General features: G+C 42.4%; 1 protein-coding gene across 1 annotated transcript in view; it reads right to left on the reverse strand.

The window, feature by feature from the left end:
- Positions 1–788: 788 nt before the first annotated feature.
- Positions 789–14,685, reverse strand: part of rsph10b (radial spoke head 10 homolog B) — a 69,696-nt gene continuing 55,799 nt past the window's right edge. Inside the window, exons 17-20 of the mRNA XM_063057525.1 lie at positions 11,784–11,847; positions 9,310–9,444; positions 3,780–4,050; positions 789–1,002 (exon numbers count right to left, since the gene is read on the reverse strand). Of these exons, the coding sequence (XP_062913595.1) occupies positions 825–1,002; positions 3,780–4,050; positions 9,310–9,444; positions 11,784–11,847 (648 nt within the window). The 3' untranslated portion in view covers positions 789–824. The remainder of the gene's footprint in view (positions 1,003–3,779; positions 4,051–9,309; positions 9,445–11,783; positions 11,848–14,685) is intronic.

The raw sequence follows: 14,685 nt of genomic DNA on the forward strand, positions 1-14,685 counted from the left end.
TCCCACTTTTTTTATACTATTTATTTACTTTTGTAATTTATAGTAATTTTATGTACTGCTGCCCCAAAACAACTTTATTCACTAGAGTGCAGGAGAATGAATGATGATTTAATAGAAGTATACAAAAATTATAAGGAGAATAGATAATGTCAGCAGGCTTTTCGCACTGAGATTGGCTTACACTGCAACTGAAGGTCATTAGTTAATGTTGAAACGTAAGATGTTTAAGGAGAACATGAGGGGGGACATCTTCATTCAGTGGCAGATCAAGTTGCCACCGACAGTGGTGGATGTGGATTTGATTTCAGCACTTGAGAAGTTTGGATAAGTACATGGATGGGAGGGATATGGAGGGCGATGCTCCAGGTTCGGGTCGATGGGACTACGCAGAATGACAGTTCAGTACTGACTAGATAGGCCGAAGGGCCTGTTTCTGCACTGTAACAGATTCATTTTAAGGAGCATCTTGAAGGAGGAATGTAAAGTGGACAGACGTAGATTGTGATTCCAAGACCCTGTAGTCTGGGCAGTCAAAGTCATGGCCACCAGCAGTGACCAGAAATGGAGGATAGAGAATCTTCAGTGCGGAAATGATTAGATAAGATGCCAAAAACACAACCATAGAGAGATTTTAGAACATTTATTAAATAGAACATATATTCCACCAAGATACCTTAAGCATCAGCCTTGGTATGACACATTTATATAGCAAGACTGCTAACTCTTTTCCTAAAATACAATTTTACATTTCCAAGAAAGTGTAAAAGTTAGTGGAGTATTATGGTTTATTAAAATTGATCCTAGTTTATAGGTAAGGAACTGGCTCAGATGGTTCTTTTCTTCTTTTTGACTGCACTGCTTTTCTTGGTAGGTATTGCAGAAAAAATGTCCTTGCGTGTTGGAGCAGAAATTTTATCTTCTTCATCACTTAGTGAGCCAGTATTCTCAACATTCAATGGTAATTCGTTCTTTGTGCTGCATTTTACAGCTGTCCCTTTCGACCTGCAATCACATCAGAACAAACTACATGGTTGTCGTGACATGACGGAAGGTTAGGCAGCTGTGTAAGAGTGAGTTACTGTCAAATTTCAAATTCCAACAACTCACTACAATGATATAAAAAACACACATCAAAGTTGCTGGTGAATGCAGTAGGCCAGGCAGCATCTCTAGGAAGAGGTACAGTCGATGTTTCGGGCCGAGACCCTTCGTCAGGACTAACTGAAGGAAGAGCTAGTAAGAAATTTGAAAGGGGGAGGGGGAGATCCAAAATGATAGGAGAAGACAGGAGGGGGAGGGATGGAGCCAAGAGCTGGACAGGTGATTGGCAAAAGGGATATGAGAGGATCATGGGACAGGAGGTCGGGGGAGAAAGAAAAGGGGGAGGGGGAAAAAGCCCAGAGGATGGGCAAGGGGTATAGTCAGAGGGACAGAGGGAGAAAGAATGATCCTCTCATATCCCCTTTGTCAATCACCTGTCCAGCTCTTGGCTCCAGCCGTCCCCCTCCTGTCTTCTCCTATCATTTTGGATCTCCCCCTCCCACTTTCAAATCTCTTACTAGCTCTTCTTTCAGTTAGTCCTGACGAAGGGTCTCAGCCTGAAACATCGACTGTACCTCTTCCTAGAGATGCTGCCTGGCCTGCTGCGTTCACCAGCAACTTTGATGTGTGTTGCTTGAATTTCCAGCATCTGCAGAATTCCTCGTGTTTGCGTTTTACAATTCTACCAAGATGTTTCTCAGAGTTCAAAGTAAACTTATTATCAAAGTACATATATGTCACCATATACAACCCTGAGATTCATTTTCTTGCTGGCATATTGTAATCAATAAGGAATTGAATTCGAGTTGCTTGTACTGTAAAGCATTGTGCTAACCACGACGCTGCTGTGCTGTCCCTTTGGTTCAACAGCCTGATGGTTGAGGGGTAGTAACAATACCTGAAGCTAGTGGTTCGAGTCCTGAAGCTCCTATACCTTCATCCTTATAGCAGCAGCGAGAAGACAGCATGTCCTGGGTGGATGGTGCTTTCCTGTGCCAACGCTCCGTGTAGATGTGCTCAGTGGTGACGAGGGCTCTGCCCATGATGGAATGGGTCATCTCCACTGCTTTTTGTTGGATTTTCTCTTCAAAGTCATTAGTGTTTCCGTACCAGGCTGTGATGCAGCCAATTGATATACGTTCTACCACACAACTATAGAAGTTCGTCAAAGTTTTAGATGTCATGCTAAATCTTCGCAAACTTCAAAGGAAGTAGAGGCGTTGCCGTGCTTTCTTCATAATTACACTTGTGTGTTGGGCACAGGACAGGTCCTCTGAAATGATAACACCGAGGAATTTAAAGATACTGACCCTCGCCACATGAAAGGACTGGCTGAAAGACCTCTGGTTTCCTCCTCCTGGAGTCAATAATCAGCTCTTTGGTTTTATTGACATTGAGTAAGAGGTTGCTATTGTGACACCACTCAGCCAGTTTTTAATTTAAAAATGGGTGCACAGACACGGTCATTTAGGAAAGAAAAGACTCCTTTACTAACAATGTTCGGAGTTCTTTTCCTTAGCACAACAAGCTTCGAGGTAATTCTACACAGCAAACATGAGTGAGGAGTGGTTGAGCAATCCCCTTAGAGAAATGGCACATGTTGATGAGAGGACGCACTGAAGAGTGCTGGATCAGCTGGTTGAGTGGTGTCACAACAATAACTTCACACTCAACATCAGTAAGACCAAAGAATTATTGAGTACTTCAGGAAAGGGAAGTTGAGGGAACACACACCAGCCCTCATTGAGGGATCAGCAGTGGAAAGGATGAGCTGCTTCAAGTTTCTTGGTGCCAACATCTCTGAAGATCTATCCCGGACCGTTTGGTAGGTTAATTGGTCATTGTAAATTGCCCTGGGGGTCGCTGGGCAGCACGTCTTGAAGGGCTGGAAGGGCCTATTCCATGCTGTATCTCAAAAAATAAATGAAGTACTGCTAGGTTGAGGAAGGCGGGGGTTGGGGAAAGACACTGTACTTGTTAATGGCGAATCAGACGAAGGTCTGAAACAGAGGGACAGATTGGTTTTCAGAGAAAAAGTGGGGCTGGATTTTTGATTTGTAGTATCACCCTATCGACTAGATTTTGATATTACTAGTAAGGAATGGAATAGCAATGAACCAAATGGACTCTTCCTGTGTGGCAAATTTCCGAAGTTATAAACAAACACACTATCAAAGTGTAGTACTTAAAATTCTTTCAGAGAATAGCGAGGAAAGAAGCCTCTAATGGATGACACACACAAAATGCTGGAGGAACTCACCGAGTCAGGCAGCATCGATGGAGGGGAATAAAGAGTCAACACTTTGGGCTGACAGCCTTCATCACGGCTGGAAAGGGAGGGGGAAGAACCAGAATAAGAAGGTGGAGGAAGGGGAAGGAGTACAAGCTGGCAGGCCCTCACCTGGTCTCACCTGTCACCTTCCAGCTTGTGCTCTTTCCCCTCTCCCCCACCTTCTTATTCTGGCTTCTTCCCCCTTCCTTTCCAGTGCTGATGAAGTCCCCCTGCCCGAAATGTCTACTATTTATACCCCTCCGTAGTTGCTACCTGACAAACATACCATCAGGAACAAGAGATCTCCCTTGATACTTGGGATCAAACTTTCGGACAGGATATCAACATGGTGGAAAAACTCACTTCAGGTTAGGCCAAGGTAAATCCACCCCACACCCACTATAAGGAGTGGAATCCCCTTGCTGCAGTTAGTTTAATATTTCCCAGTAAATCCAGGGACACCAACCTTGCTCTTGCTTCTGCTTCCATCCTTGCTTGGTGAGCCAGCTCATTCTCTCTCACCATGTCTCTCTTTGCCTCTAACTTCAAAACCTCGGCGTGCTCAAAGGCAGGAAACAACCTCTTCATGAAGAAGAAACAGATTTGACTCAACCAGAATTCCAACTCAGACCCTGACTTGACCACAGGCTTTGGACTGGGGACCTTCACAGTTAGAACCTTCTCTTCCAAAGCTTCTTCAGGCCTGGACACCTGTAGCAGAACTTCTGCTGCTTTGCCTAAATGAAAACAAAAATAACATCACAGATTTACTCGTGGAGATAAAAACTGGTAAGAACACAGAACACAGAACACTACAGCACAGTACAGGCTCTTTGGCCCATGACGTGCGTTGGCCTTTAACCAACTCTAAGATCAATTTATCCCTTCCCTCCTAAATAGCCCTCCATCTTTCTATCCTCAATGTACCTATCTAAGAGTTTCATAAGTGCCCCTAATGTATTTGTCGCTACCACCACTCCTGACAGCATACTCCACACACCTACCACTCTCTGTATCAAAAAAAACTTACCTCTGACACCACCCCCATACTTTCCTCCAAACACCTTAAAATTATACCCCCTTGTATTAGCCATTTCTGCCCTGGGAAAAAGACTCTGGCTGTCCATTCAATCTGTGCCTTTTATCATCTTATACACCTCTATCAAGTCACCTCTCATTCTAAGCAACAGTCACAAAATGCTGGAGAAACTCAGGCAGGTCAGGCAGCATCTACGGAAATGAATAAACAGTCAACATTTCGGGCCTAGACTCTTCTTCAGGACTGAAAAGGAATGGGGAACATGCCACAGCATCTCATCCTTCTCTGTTCCAAAGTGAAAAGCCTTAGCTCACCCAACCTATTATCAAAACACTTACTCTCTCATCCAGGAAGCATCCTCGTAGATCTTCTCTGCATCCTCACTAAAGTTTCCAAGCTTTAAAGAGCTTTACTTCCTGGAAGTAAATACTTTGTGACAATCTAATTAAGAACTGTGAGAAAAATGCTCGGGCTTTTACATTAATTGATGTCCTTCTATTATTTCATATAACACTTGAAGATTTAAACACTGAGTCTAGATCTAGCTTCTTGTACAGGGGGCAGCAGGACTGTGTGTAAGTCTATGAGTGCATAAGGACGATTGTGAATGTTTAAATTGGTAAATTGATCTATTATTGTTGGCCAGAAAGAACTTCTGTCTATAAATCAGTGAATTCAAATAAATCAAGGGCAGAGGAAGCAGACAGACCAATTATTTTTGTTCTTGCCAAGTGCTTGGGAATGGAGGCTGCCATTTTGTGAAACAGTTTTACGTCCTCCATTTTGTGAGCTAAAATCACTTGGTTTGATTAAAAGTTCAAAGGTTCATTTATTATCAAAACATGTATCCATAGAAAACTCTGAAATTTGTCTTCTTCAGATAGTCACAAAACAAAGAAAGAACATGAAAGTTGTTCAGAGAGAAACATCAAACCCACCCCCTTGCACAAAAAAGAATGGCAACCAAATCATCAATCCTCCAACCCCCCTACCCCACACAAAATGGAAGAACACCAACTCCCAAAAATAATCCCTCTCCACACAACTAACTAACAGAACATCAACCCCACAAACTCTCTCCCCTTGCACAGCAAAACAGAAAAGGAACAGCAACCAAAAAAAAACACAAAATATAAAATGTCAGTGTTTTAAAGTAGACACAGTGATGTTCCAGATAATATGCTGGACTAGGGACCATTTCCAAATAAGAAGTTACTTGAGAGGAGTTCTTTGATATAGTATAACATGCAGGTTTGTGACTGTTTCTGCCCTGGGAGATTTGAGCTGGTTACTGAAGAGAACCAAGAGATATAAGTTATCACAAACAAGAGAAAATCTGCAGATGCTGGAAATCTGAGCAACACACACAAAATGCTGGAGGAACTCATCTATTTGGGCTGAAACCCTTGGGCAGGACAAGTTGTCAATTGTCACTTGCAGGAAAGAGGGCAATAAATGGATGCTGGCTTGAAGCAGAGCTAATAAAAGGTGTTAAAGGTCAGTCACATGACCTGTAGTCAATAACAATGAAATGCAACATTTGAATTGGTAAAGAATGAGCATAAAAGCAGAGGTTTTTATACTATCTAGAGACCCACCATTGTGGATGTGAAGTGCCTCATGAATGTAGAGATTTGAAACAGGACTATAAGGAACACATGGCCAGCAGAGACTCTTTTTTAACTGGTATTATCTTTTCTATTCTTAGACTGTTCATGGAGGGTCAGGAAAACTAGTGAGCACACAAGTACCCGATTGTGTAAATTCTTGTGTTCTTCCCTTGAGACAATAAAGATACTTGTTGTTAATTACAGATTCTCTCTGTGCCTCCCTGATCATTTTTTTAATATATTTTATTTTTATTTGGATAACGAATTCACAAATATCATGTACTTTTTTCACACATGTAACCTTTTCCATTTTTTTATATGTATAAAACTATAATAATTTATACATTTTTAAGTACACATTGAGATGATCATTTTTACTAAGGGGTAGATCCGTGTAACATTATGGTCATGTGTATAAGGTACAGTGAACAACCTGTCTAGCATGCCATCCACAGACATCATTTCATCACATCAGTACATTGAAGTAGAACAAGGGAAAATAATAAAAAGAATGCAGAATAAAGCGTAACAGCTACAGAGAAAGTGCAGTGTACATAGACAGTAAGGTGCAAAGTCGTAGCGAGGTAGATTGTGAGGTCAGAGCCCACCATGTCATCTAAAGCTTTGACAAACTTCTATGTATGCACTGTGGAGAGTACTCTGACTGATGGCATCATAGCCTGGAATAGAAACACCAATGCCCAGGAACGCAAGAGTCTACAAAAAGTGGTGGGTATAGCCTCTTCAATCACAGGCAAAGCCCTCTCCACTATTGAGCAAGTTTTGAAAATTTTTGAACAACTATTGAAAATTTTTAATTGGGGAAAGGCAAATTATGAGGCTATAAGGCTAGAACTTGCGGGTGTGAATTGGGATGATGTTCTTGCAGGGAAATGTACTATGGACATGTGGTCGATGTTTAGAGATCTCTTGCGGGATGTTAGGGATAAATTTGTCCCGGTGAGGAAGATAAAGAATGGTAGGGTGAAGGAACCATGAGTGACAAGTGAGGTGGAAAATCTAGTCAGGTGGAAGAAGGCAGCATACATGAGGTTTAGGAAGCAAGGATCAGATGGGTCTATTGAGGAATATAGGGAAGCAAGAAAGGAGCTTAAGAAGGGGCTGAGAAGAGCAAGAAGGGGGCATGAGAAGGCCTTGGCGAGTAGGGTAAAGGAAAAACCCAAGGCATTCTTCAATTATGTGAAGAAAAAAAGGATGACAGGAGTGAAGGTAGGACCGATTAGAGATAAAGGTGGGAAGATATGCCTGGAGGCTGTGGAAGTGAGCGAGGTCCTCAATGAATACTTCTCTTCGGTATTCACCGATGAGAGGGAACTTGATGATGGTGAGGACAATATGAGTGAGGTTGATGTTCTGGAGCATGTTGATATTAAGGGTGAGGAGGTGTTGGAGTTGTTAAAATACATTAGGACAGATAAGTCCCCGGGGCCTGACGGAATATTCCCCAGGCTGCTCCATGAGGTGAGAGAAGAGATTGCTGAGCCTCTAGCTAGGATCTTTATGTCCTCATTGTCCACGGGAATGGTGCCGGAGGATTGGAGGGAGGCGAATGTTGTCCCCTTGTTCAAAAAAGGCAGTAGGGATAGTCCGGGTAATTATAGACCAGTGAGCCTTACGTCTGTGGTGGGAAAGCTGTTGGAAAAGATTCTTAGAGATAGGATCTATAGGCATTTAGAGAATCATGGTCTGATCAGGGACAGTCAGCATGGCTTTGTGAAGGGCAGATCGTGTCTAACAAACCTGATAGAGTTCTTTGAGGAGGTGACCAGGCATATAGATGAGGGTAGTGCAGTGGATGTGATCTATATGAATTTTAGTAAGGCATTTGACAAGGTTCCACACAGTAGGCTTATTCAGAAAGTTAGAAGGCATGGGATCCAGGGAAGTTTGGCCAGGTGGATTCAGAATTGACTTGCCTGTGGAAGGCAGAGGGTGGTGGTGGAGGGAGTACATTCGGATTGGAGGATTGTGACTAGTGGTGTCCCACAAGGATCTGTTCTGGGACCTCTACTTTTCGTGATTTTTATTAACGACCTGGATGTGGGGGTAGAAGGGTGGGTTGGCAAGTTTGCAGACAACACAAAGGTTGGTGGTGTTGTAGATAGTGTAGAGGATTGTCAAAGATTGCAGAGAGACATTGATAGGATGCAGAAGTGGGCTGAGAAGTGGCAGATGGAGTTCAACCCGGAGAAGTGTGAGGTGGTACACTTTGGAAGGACAAACTCCAAGGCAGAGTACAAAGTAAATGGCAGGATACTTGGTAGTGTGGAGGAGCAGAGGGATATCGGGGTACATGTCCACAGATCCCTGAAAGTTGCCTCACAGGTGGATAGGGTAGTTAAGAAAGCTTATGGGGTGTTAGCTTTCATAAGTCGAGTGATAGGGTTTAAGAGTCGCGATGTAATGATGCAGCTCTATAAAACTCTAGTTAGGCCACACTTGGAGTACTATGTCCAGTTCTGGTCACCTCACTATAGGAAGGATGTGGAAGCATTGGAAAGGGTACAGAGGAGATTTACCAGGATGCTGTCTGGTTTAGAGAGTATGCATTATGATCAGAGATTAAGGGAGCTAGGGCTTTACTCTTTGGAGAGAAGGAGGATGAGAGGAGACATGATAGAGGTGTACAAGATAATAAGAGGAATAGATAGAGTGGGTAGCCAGCACCTCTTCCCCAGGGCACCACTGCTCAACACAAGAGGACATGGCTTTAAGGTAAGGGGTGGGAAGTTCAAGGGAGATATTAGAGGAAGGTTTTTTACTCAGAGAGTGGTTGGTGCGTGGAATGCACTGCCTGAGTCAGTGGTGGAGGCAGATACACTAGTGAAGGTTAAGAGACTAATAGACAAGCATTTGGAGGAATTAAAGGTGGCGTCTTATAGGGGAGGCAGGTTTTGAGGGTCGGCACAACATTGTGGGCCGAAGGGCCTGAACTGTGCTGTACTATTCTATGTTCTATGTTCTACTGTGACACTGTATTGATCCTTTGGGATCGATAAAGTATCTATCTATCTTCCCTTCCATGTCTTGGCCCGAAACGTCGACTGTTTATTCCCTCCCACAGATGCTGCCTGACCTGCTGAGTTCCTCCAGCATTTTATGTGTGCTTCACTGTATGCTTCAATGTATATGTGGTAAATGAATCTAAATCTAGTAATCTTAGTAACATATTTGTGAAAGACAAAACCTTCTAAAGATGTAACAGTTTGGTTTAGATTGTATTATTTCTTGTTTCAATGACTCCTACCGATTAGAACTGGAATTGTATCCCACTATGAAAGTTGTGTATTACGAAATCTCAAGTGTACTAATAAAACCAGTCTAACCGTGTTCACTTATTTCACTCAGTGAATCTCCAGGTGGTGCCAAGGAGTCCACAGGATGCAGCAATGGTGCTAAGTTCTGGCTTAGTTCTTCTTCCTTCTGGATGGTTTTGCTCAAAGCTGCTGATTTATTCTGATCTGTGCAAATCAATAACAGTCAGATCTTAGAATCTATTAAAATACTCTAGGGTATACATCTGGAAAATCAACATTTATAACGTGACGGTACAGGGGAATTACAGAGGCGGGTTTTTTTAAACGGAGTGGTGAGTGCATGGAACACATGTCAGGGTGCTGGCTGAGGCAGATACATTAGGGACATTTAAGAGACTCTTAGATAGACACACGGATGGAGGAAAAATGGAGGGCGATGTAGGAAGAAGTTGGGCATCCGTTAAACGTCCCAGTGATACAGAAATGCCGACAAAGCTCCAGAAACCTCATTCCTCGGAGGGGAAGGATCTTCAAAGATGGGCTACACCTGGGGACAACCTGAAAGAATGGCCCAGGCAAGAGGAATCTGGTGAGCTGTTGTCAGTAGCATATGCCCCACTAGGAGGGAAGGGTTAGATTGATCTTAAAGTAGGTGAAAAGGTCAGTACAACATCATGGGTTGAATGGACTGTACTGTGCTGTAATGTTCTATGTTCTCTAACAAATAGTATTACACTATTCAGTCCTTCAAGCCTGCTCTACCACTCAATAAGATCATTACTACCTCAAATCATCTTTTATGCTCAATTTCTGTGTCACTTCATTTAAAATCTTCTCATCTGTTTTTTCCCTCTAGTCCTGCTGAAGGGTCTTGGCCCAAAATGTTGACTGTTCTCTTTTCCATAGATGCTGCCTGGCCTGCTGAGTTCCTTCAGCACTTTCTGTGTGTTGCCCACATCCATTACTTCCACAGACAGCTCATTCCACATTCACACCACCCTCTGAGTGAAGAAGATCCCCCTCAGGTTCCCCTTAAACATTCCATATTTCACCCTTAATCTATGACCTCTAGACCTAGTCTCACCCACCTTCGGTGGAAAATGTCTGCTTGCACCTACCCTATACCACTCATCATTTTTATACCTCTTTCAAATCACCCCTTGTTCTCCTGTGCCCCAGAACACAGGAACAGGCCCTTCCGCCTGCAAAGTTATGCCAAACCAATTAAATCAAATGGCCAACCATACTAATCTTTTACATACAATGTCCATATCCTTCCATTTTCCTCACATTCACGTGCCCATCTAAATGTCTTTTAAAATTCTCTAATGCCTCTACTACCACCCCAGGCAGCACATTCTAGGCACCCACTACTCTCTGCGTAAAAACTTACTCCTCACATCTCCTTTGAAATTACCCCCCCCACACCTTAAAAGTATACCCTGTGGTACGTCTAACCATGGGAAAAAGATACCGTCTGTCTACTCTATCTATGCCTCTCCTAAATAAATCTCTATCAGATCTCCCCATTGCTTCCACTGCTCCAGAGAAAACAGCCCAAGTTTGTCTAATCTCTCACACATGCCATCAAATCCAGGCAACATTCTGGTAAATCTCTCCTCACCCTTTCTAAAGCCTCAACCTTCTTCCTATAATGGGATGACCAACACTGTATGTAATACTCCAGGAATGGTCTAACTTCCTGACTTCTGAACTCAATGCCTCGACTAGTAAAGCAATCATGCCATATGCCTTCTTAACCACCATAACCGGTGTAGTCACTTTTAGGGAGCTATGAACTTGGACCCCAAATTCCCTCTGCTCATACACCAACACCTTTAAGGGCATTGCTTTAAATGATTGCAACATTTAAGAGAAATTTGTACAAGTACGTAGATGAAAGGGGTTTGGAGGGCTACAGTACTGGTATGGGTCAATGGGTCCTGGAAGGATAACAGTTCAGCACAGACTAAATGGGCTGAAGGGCCTGTTTCTGTGCTGTAGTCCTCTATTAATGATAACAGAATAACTGAGAGAAGTAGAATCTTTCGTGAAGTACTTTCCATTCCCATCCATCTTGCCGAAAACAAAACCAGGAATGATTTAGGTTTTACAACATGGTGAGACGGCTTGCGATGGATTGTTTATCTTGGGAATCCTGTTTGTTTCTTGTCTAATTAATTCCTTCCTATTAAAACTTTCCCCCAACTCCTTTACAAATTGCAATGTGCTTGGCTTCCTATCAGAATTTTTAAACTGCTTAGCCCTGGTGGAATTTGGACAACTGTGTGGTCCCCCCAGTATAACAGAATTGACTAACTTGATCCAGCCTGTGAAGCAAACCCGTGATGTTTAGGATTCCAAGGCGCTGTGCCAACAGGGTAAATGCTCAAACTTATCACTACCATTACTGCTCAATGCATAGACAAAAACTGAGCTGAGCCAGACAGACAAACAAACATCCATCTTGTAAAATTATTGTCACAGAAATAAATCCACATACAATGTTGTAACTGCTGCGTGCATTTAGATACTGAACTTACCGTGATGGGCAGATGATTTCGAAGACTTCTCGGCTGATGAGGCAGAGGCTTTATTCTTCTTACGCTAAAACATATAGAGTAGTCAATATCTGTCTCTGATCCAATTTGCCAACCCCTCAAACACTGGACAATTGTACAAGATAATCTGTCTTGTTTTGTTCCCATTGACATTTCTGTCCATGACCATGTCAACTTCATCATCCATCTCAGCCCCTAGTGTCACTCATGCTGCCAACACCCATCGCCATATCCACAGACATAGACTGCTCATCTGAAACCAAAGAAGGAATAATGGGAGCCTGCCAGGAAGGTACGTAGATGGGTGAGAGAGTATTATCCCAGACACATAGACTAGATGGACAAAGGTACAGTAGCACAGAAGGGTAGTGTTGGTCCACTGACACAGGTTCAATCCTAACCTTCCACAGCAAAACCTGCCTATGTGGAATATGTTCTCTCTGTGACTGGGTGGGTTGCTCTTGGTTTCTCTGGTATCCCCACATATTCCAAAGTCATTCTGGTGAGTCAGTTAATTAGCAGCTGTAAATTAGCTCTAGTGTAGATTAGTGATATTAGAAGTTGAGGAGCATAGGAAAAATAATAGATCTCACAGAAATAATAGACACAAGCTGTTCTGCAGATGCTAGAAATCTTGAGTAACACACACAAATGCTGGTGGAACTTAACAGGTCAGATAGCATCTATGAAGGAAAATGAATGGTCAATATTTCATATAGATGAAAGGTCTTGATCTGAAATGTCGAGTGTTCATTTCCCTTCATAGATGTTGTTTGACCTGCTGAGTTCCTCTAGTATTTTGTGTCTGTTGCTCAGAGAAATAATTTGGATTGATGGGATTGCTCCGAAAGCTCAATGAGTCAAATAGCCTCTTTGTGTGTCGTAGGGAAATATGAAAATATGGAAACCACGAAGAGGAATTCATAGAGTTTTATTTTTTAGGGGCGTTTCATGGAACGGCACATTTTGGAGCCAACAAGAGAGCAAGGTATTGAATCTGGTATTGTAAGGCACATACTACCGGGCTCAAGGACATCTACTATCCCACTATTACAAGACCGTTGAACAATCCCCCAGTATAATAAGACGGATTAATGATCTCGCAATCTACTTTGTATTGGCCTTGCACCTTATTCATTGTCTGTGTTGCCTTTTTCTCTGTAATGGTAACATTTTATTCAAAGAGTTTAGCTTTATAAATCCCTTGTACACTAAAATATCGAAACATACAGTGAAATACAGTGCATCGTTTGCATCAAATCAAAACAGCAAGGGCAGCCCGCAATTATCACCATGCTTCCAACACCAACACAGCATGCCCACAACCTACTAACCGTAACCATACATCTTTTTGGAATGTGGGAGGAAACCTCAATGCACTGATGTGATGAATTGATCTATATGAGTGGCATTCACTGACCTCAATACATGTGACAATAATGAACCAATTTACTAATTTCCAATGCAACATAATTAATCATTATCCCTACAGTGGAGACACTCATAAGAGGCAGGGATCATAATATGATTGAATTTTACACTCAGATTGAGTGAGGGAAGAATATCTCCAACTGGCATTGTAAACTTAAATAAGGGCAGTTATGAGGGCAAGAAGACAGAGCTAGCTAAAGTGAGAGGGCAAAGTAAATTAAGGGATTGGCTAATCAAGATGCAATGGCAGCCAGGTATGTAGTTAATGGGATTGTTCAGCTGACCATCCCTATGCCATCCATCAAGTACTTCTCTATATTAATCCCACTTACAGGTACTTGGCTTTCCATAGTTTGGTGACTGGTGACAAGGTTCCTCCTGGTAGGCAGATCCAGAAGACTAAGACACATGGGATCCATGGGGGACTTGATAAATTGGATTCAACAGTAGAAGACTGAGGGTAGTGTTGGATGGCTGTTGTTTATTTATAGATTCAGCACAGAACAGGTCATTCTGGCCCAACAAGCTGCACCAGTCAGCAACCCATCTATTAACTCTAGCCTAATCACAGGATAATTTACAATGATCAACTAATATATTAACCAGTATGTCTTTGGACTGTTAGAGGAAACTGGAGCACCTGGAGGAAACACACGCATTCAGAGGGAAAATGTACAAATTCCTTTCACAGGACATCAGAAATTAACTCCAATCTCTGATGCCCTGAGCTGCAATAGCGTAGCGCTAACCGCTACATTTCCATGGCCTGATTATTATTTGGATGAAAATGTAGGTGATCTGCTTATTAAGTTTGCAGAGGACACAGAAATTGGTGGAGGTGTCGATAGTGAGGAAGATTGCCAAAGGATACCAAACATTTGAGAGACTTTGAACTTTTACTGTGCTCATGGACTTCTTCATCAAGTTATGGTATTGTTGCAGTGTGTAACTATATGTTATAATTATGTGGTTTTGTTAGTTTTTTTTTCCAGTCTTGGTCTGTCCTGTGTTTTGTGATATCACACCGGAGGAAATATTGTATCATTTCTTAATGCATGCATTACTAAACGACAATAAAAGAGGACTGCGTGTCCTCATAATCATAACAGTTGGAAATATGGGCAGAAATACAGGAAATAGAGATTAATCTAGACAAGTGGGATTATAAGGCATCAGTTATACTGCATTTGGAGTATTGTGAGCAGTTCTGGGCCCCTTATCTAAGAAAAGATGTGCTAGCATTGGAAAGGGTTCAGAGGAGGTTCACAAGAATGATTCCAGGAATGAAAGGGATAACGTAGGAGGAGCATTTGGACCCAAAGTCGCTGGAGTTTAAAAGAATGGAGTGGGGGATCCCATTGAAACCCATCAAATATTGAAAGACCTACACAGAATGGACATGGAGAATATGTTTCTGATAGGGGGCACCTAGGACCAAAGGGCACATTCTCAG

This window comes from Mobula hypostoma, chromosome 9, assembly GCF_963921235.1.
Source record: "Mobula hypostoma chromosome 9, sMobHyp1.1, whole genome shotgun sequence".
NCBI classification, from domain to species: domain Eukaryota; kingdom Metazoa; phylum Chordata; class Chondrichthyes; order Myliobatiformes; family Myliobatidae; genus Mobula; species Mobula hypostoma.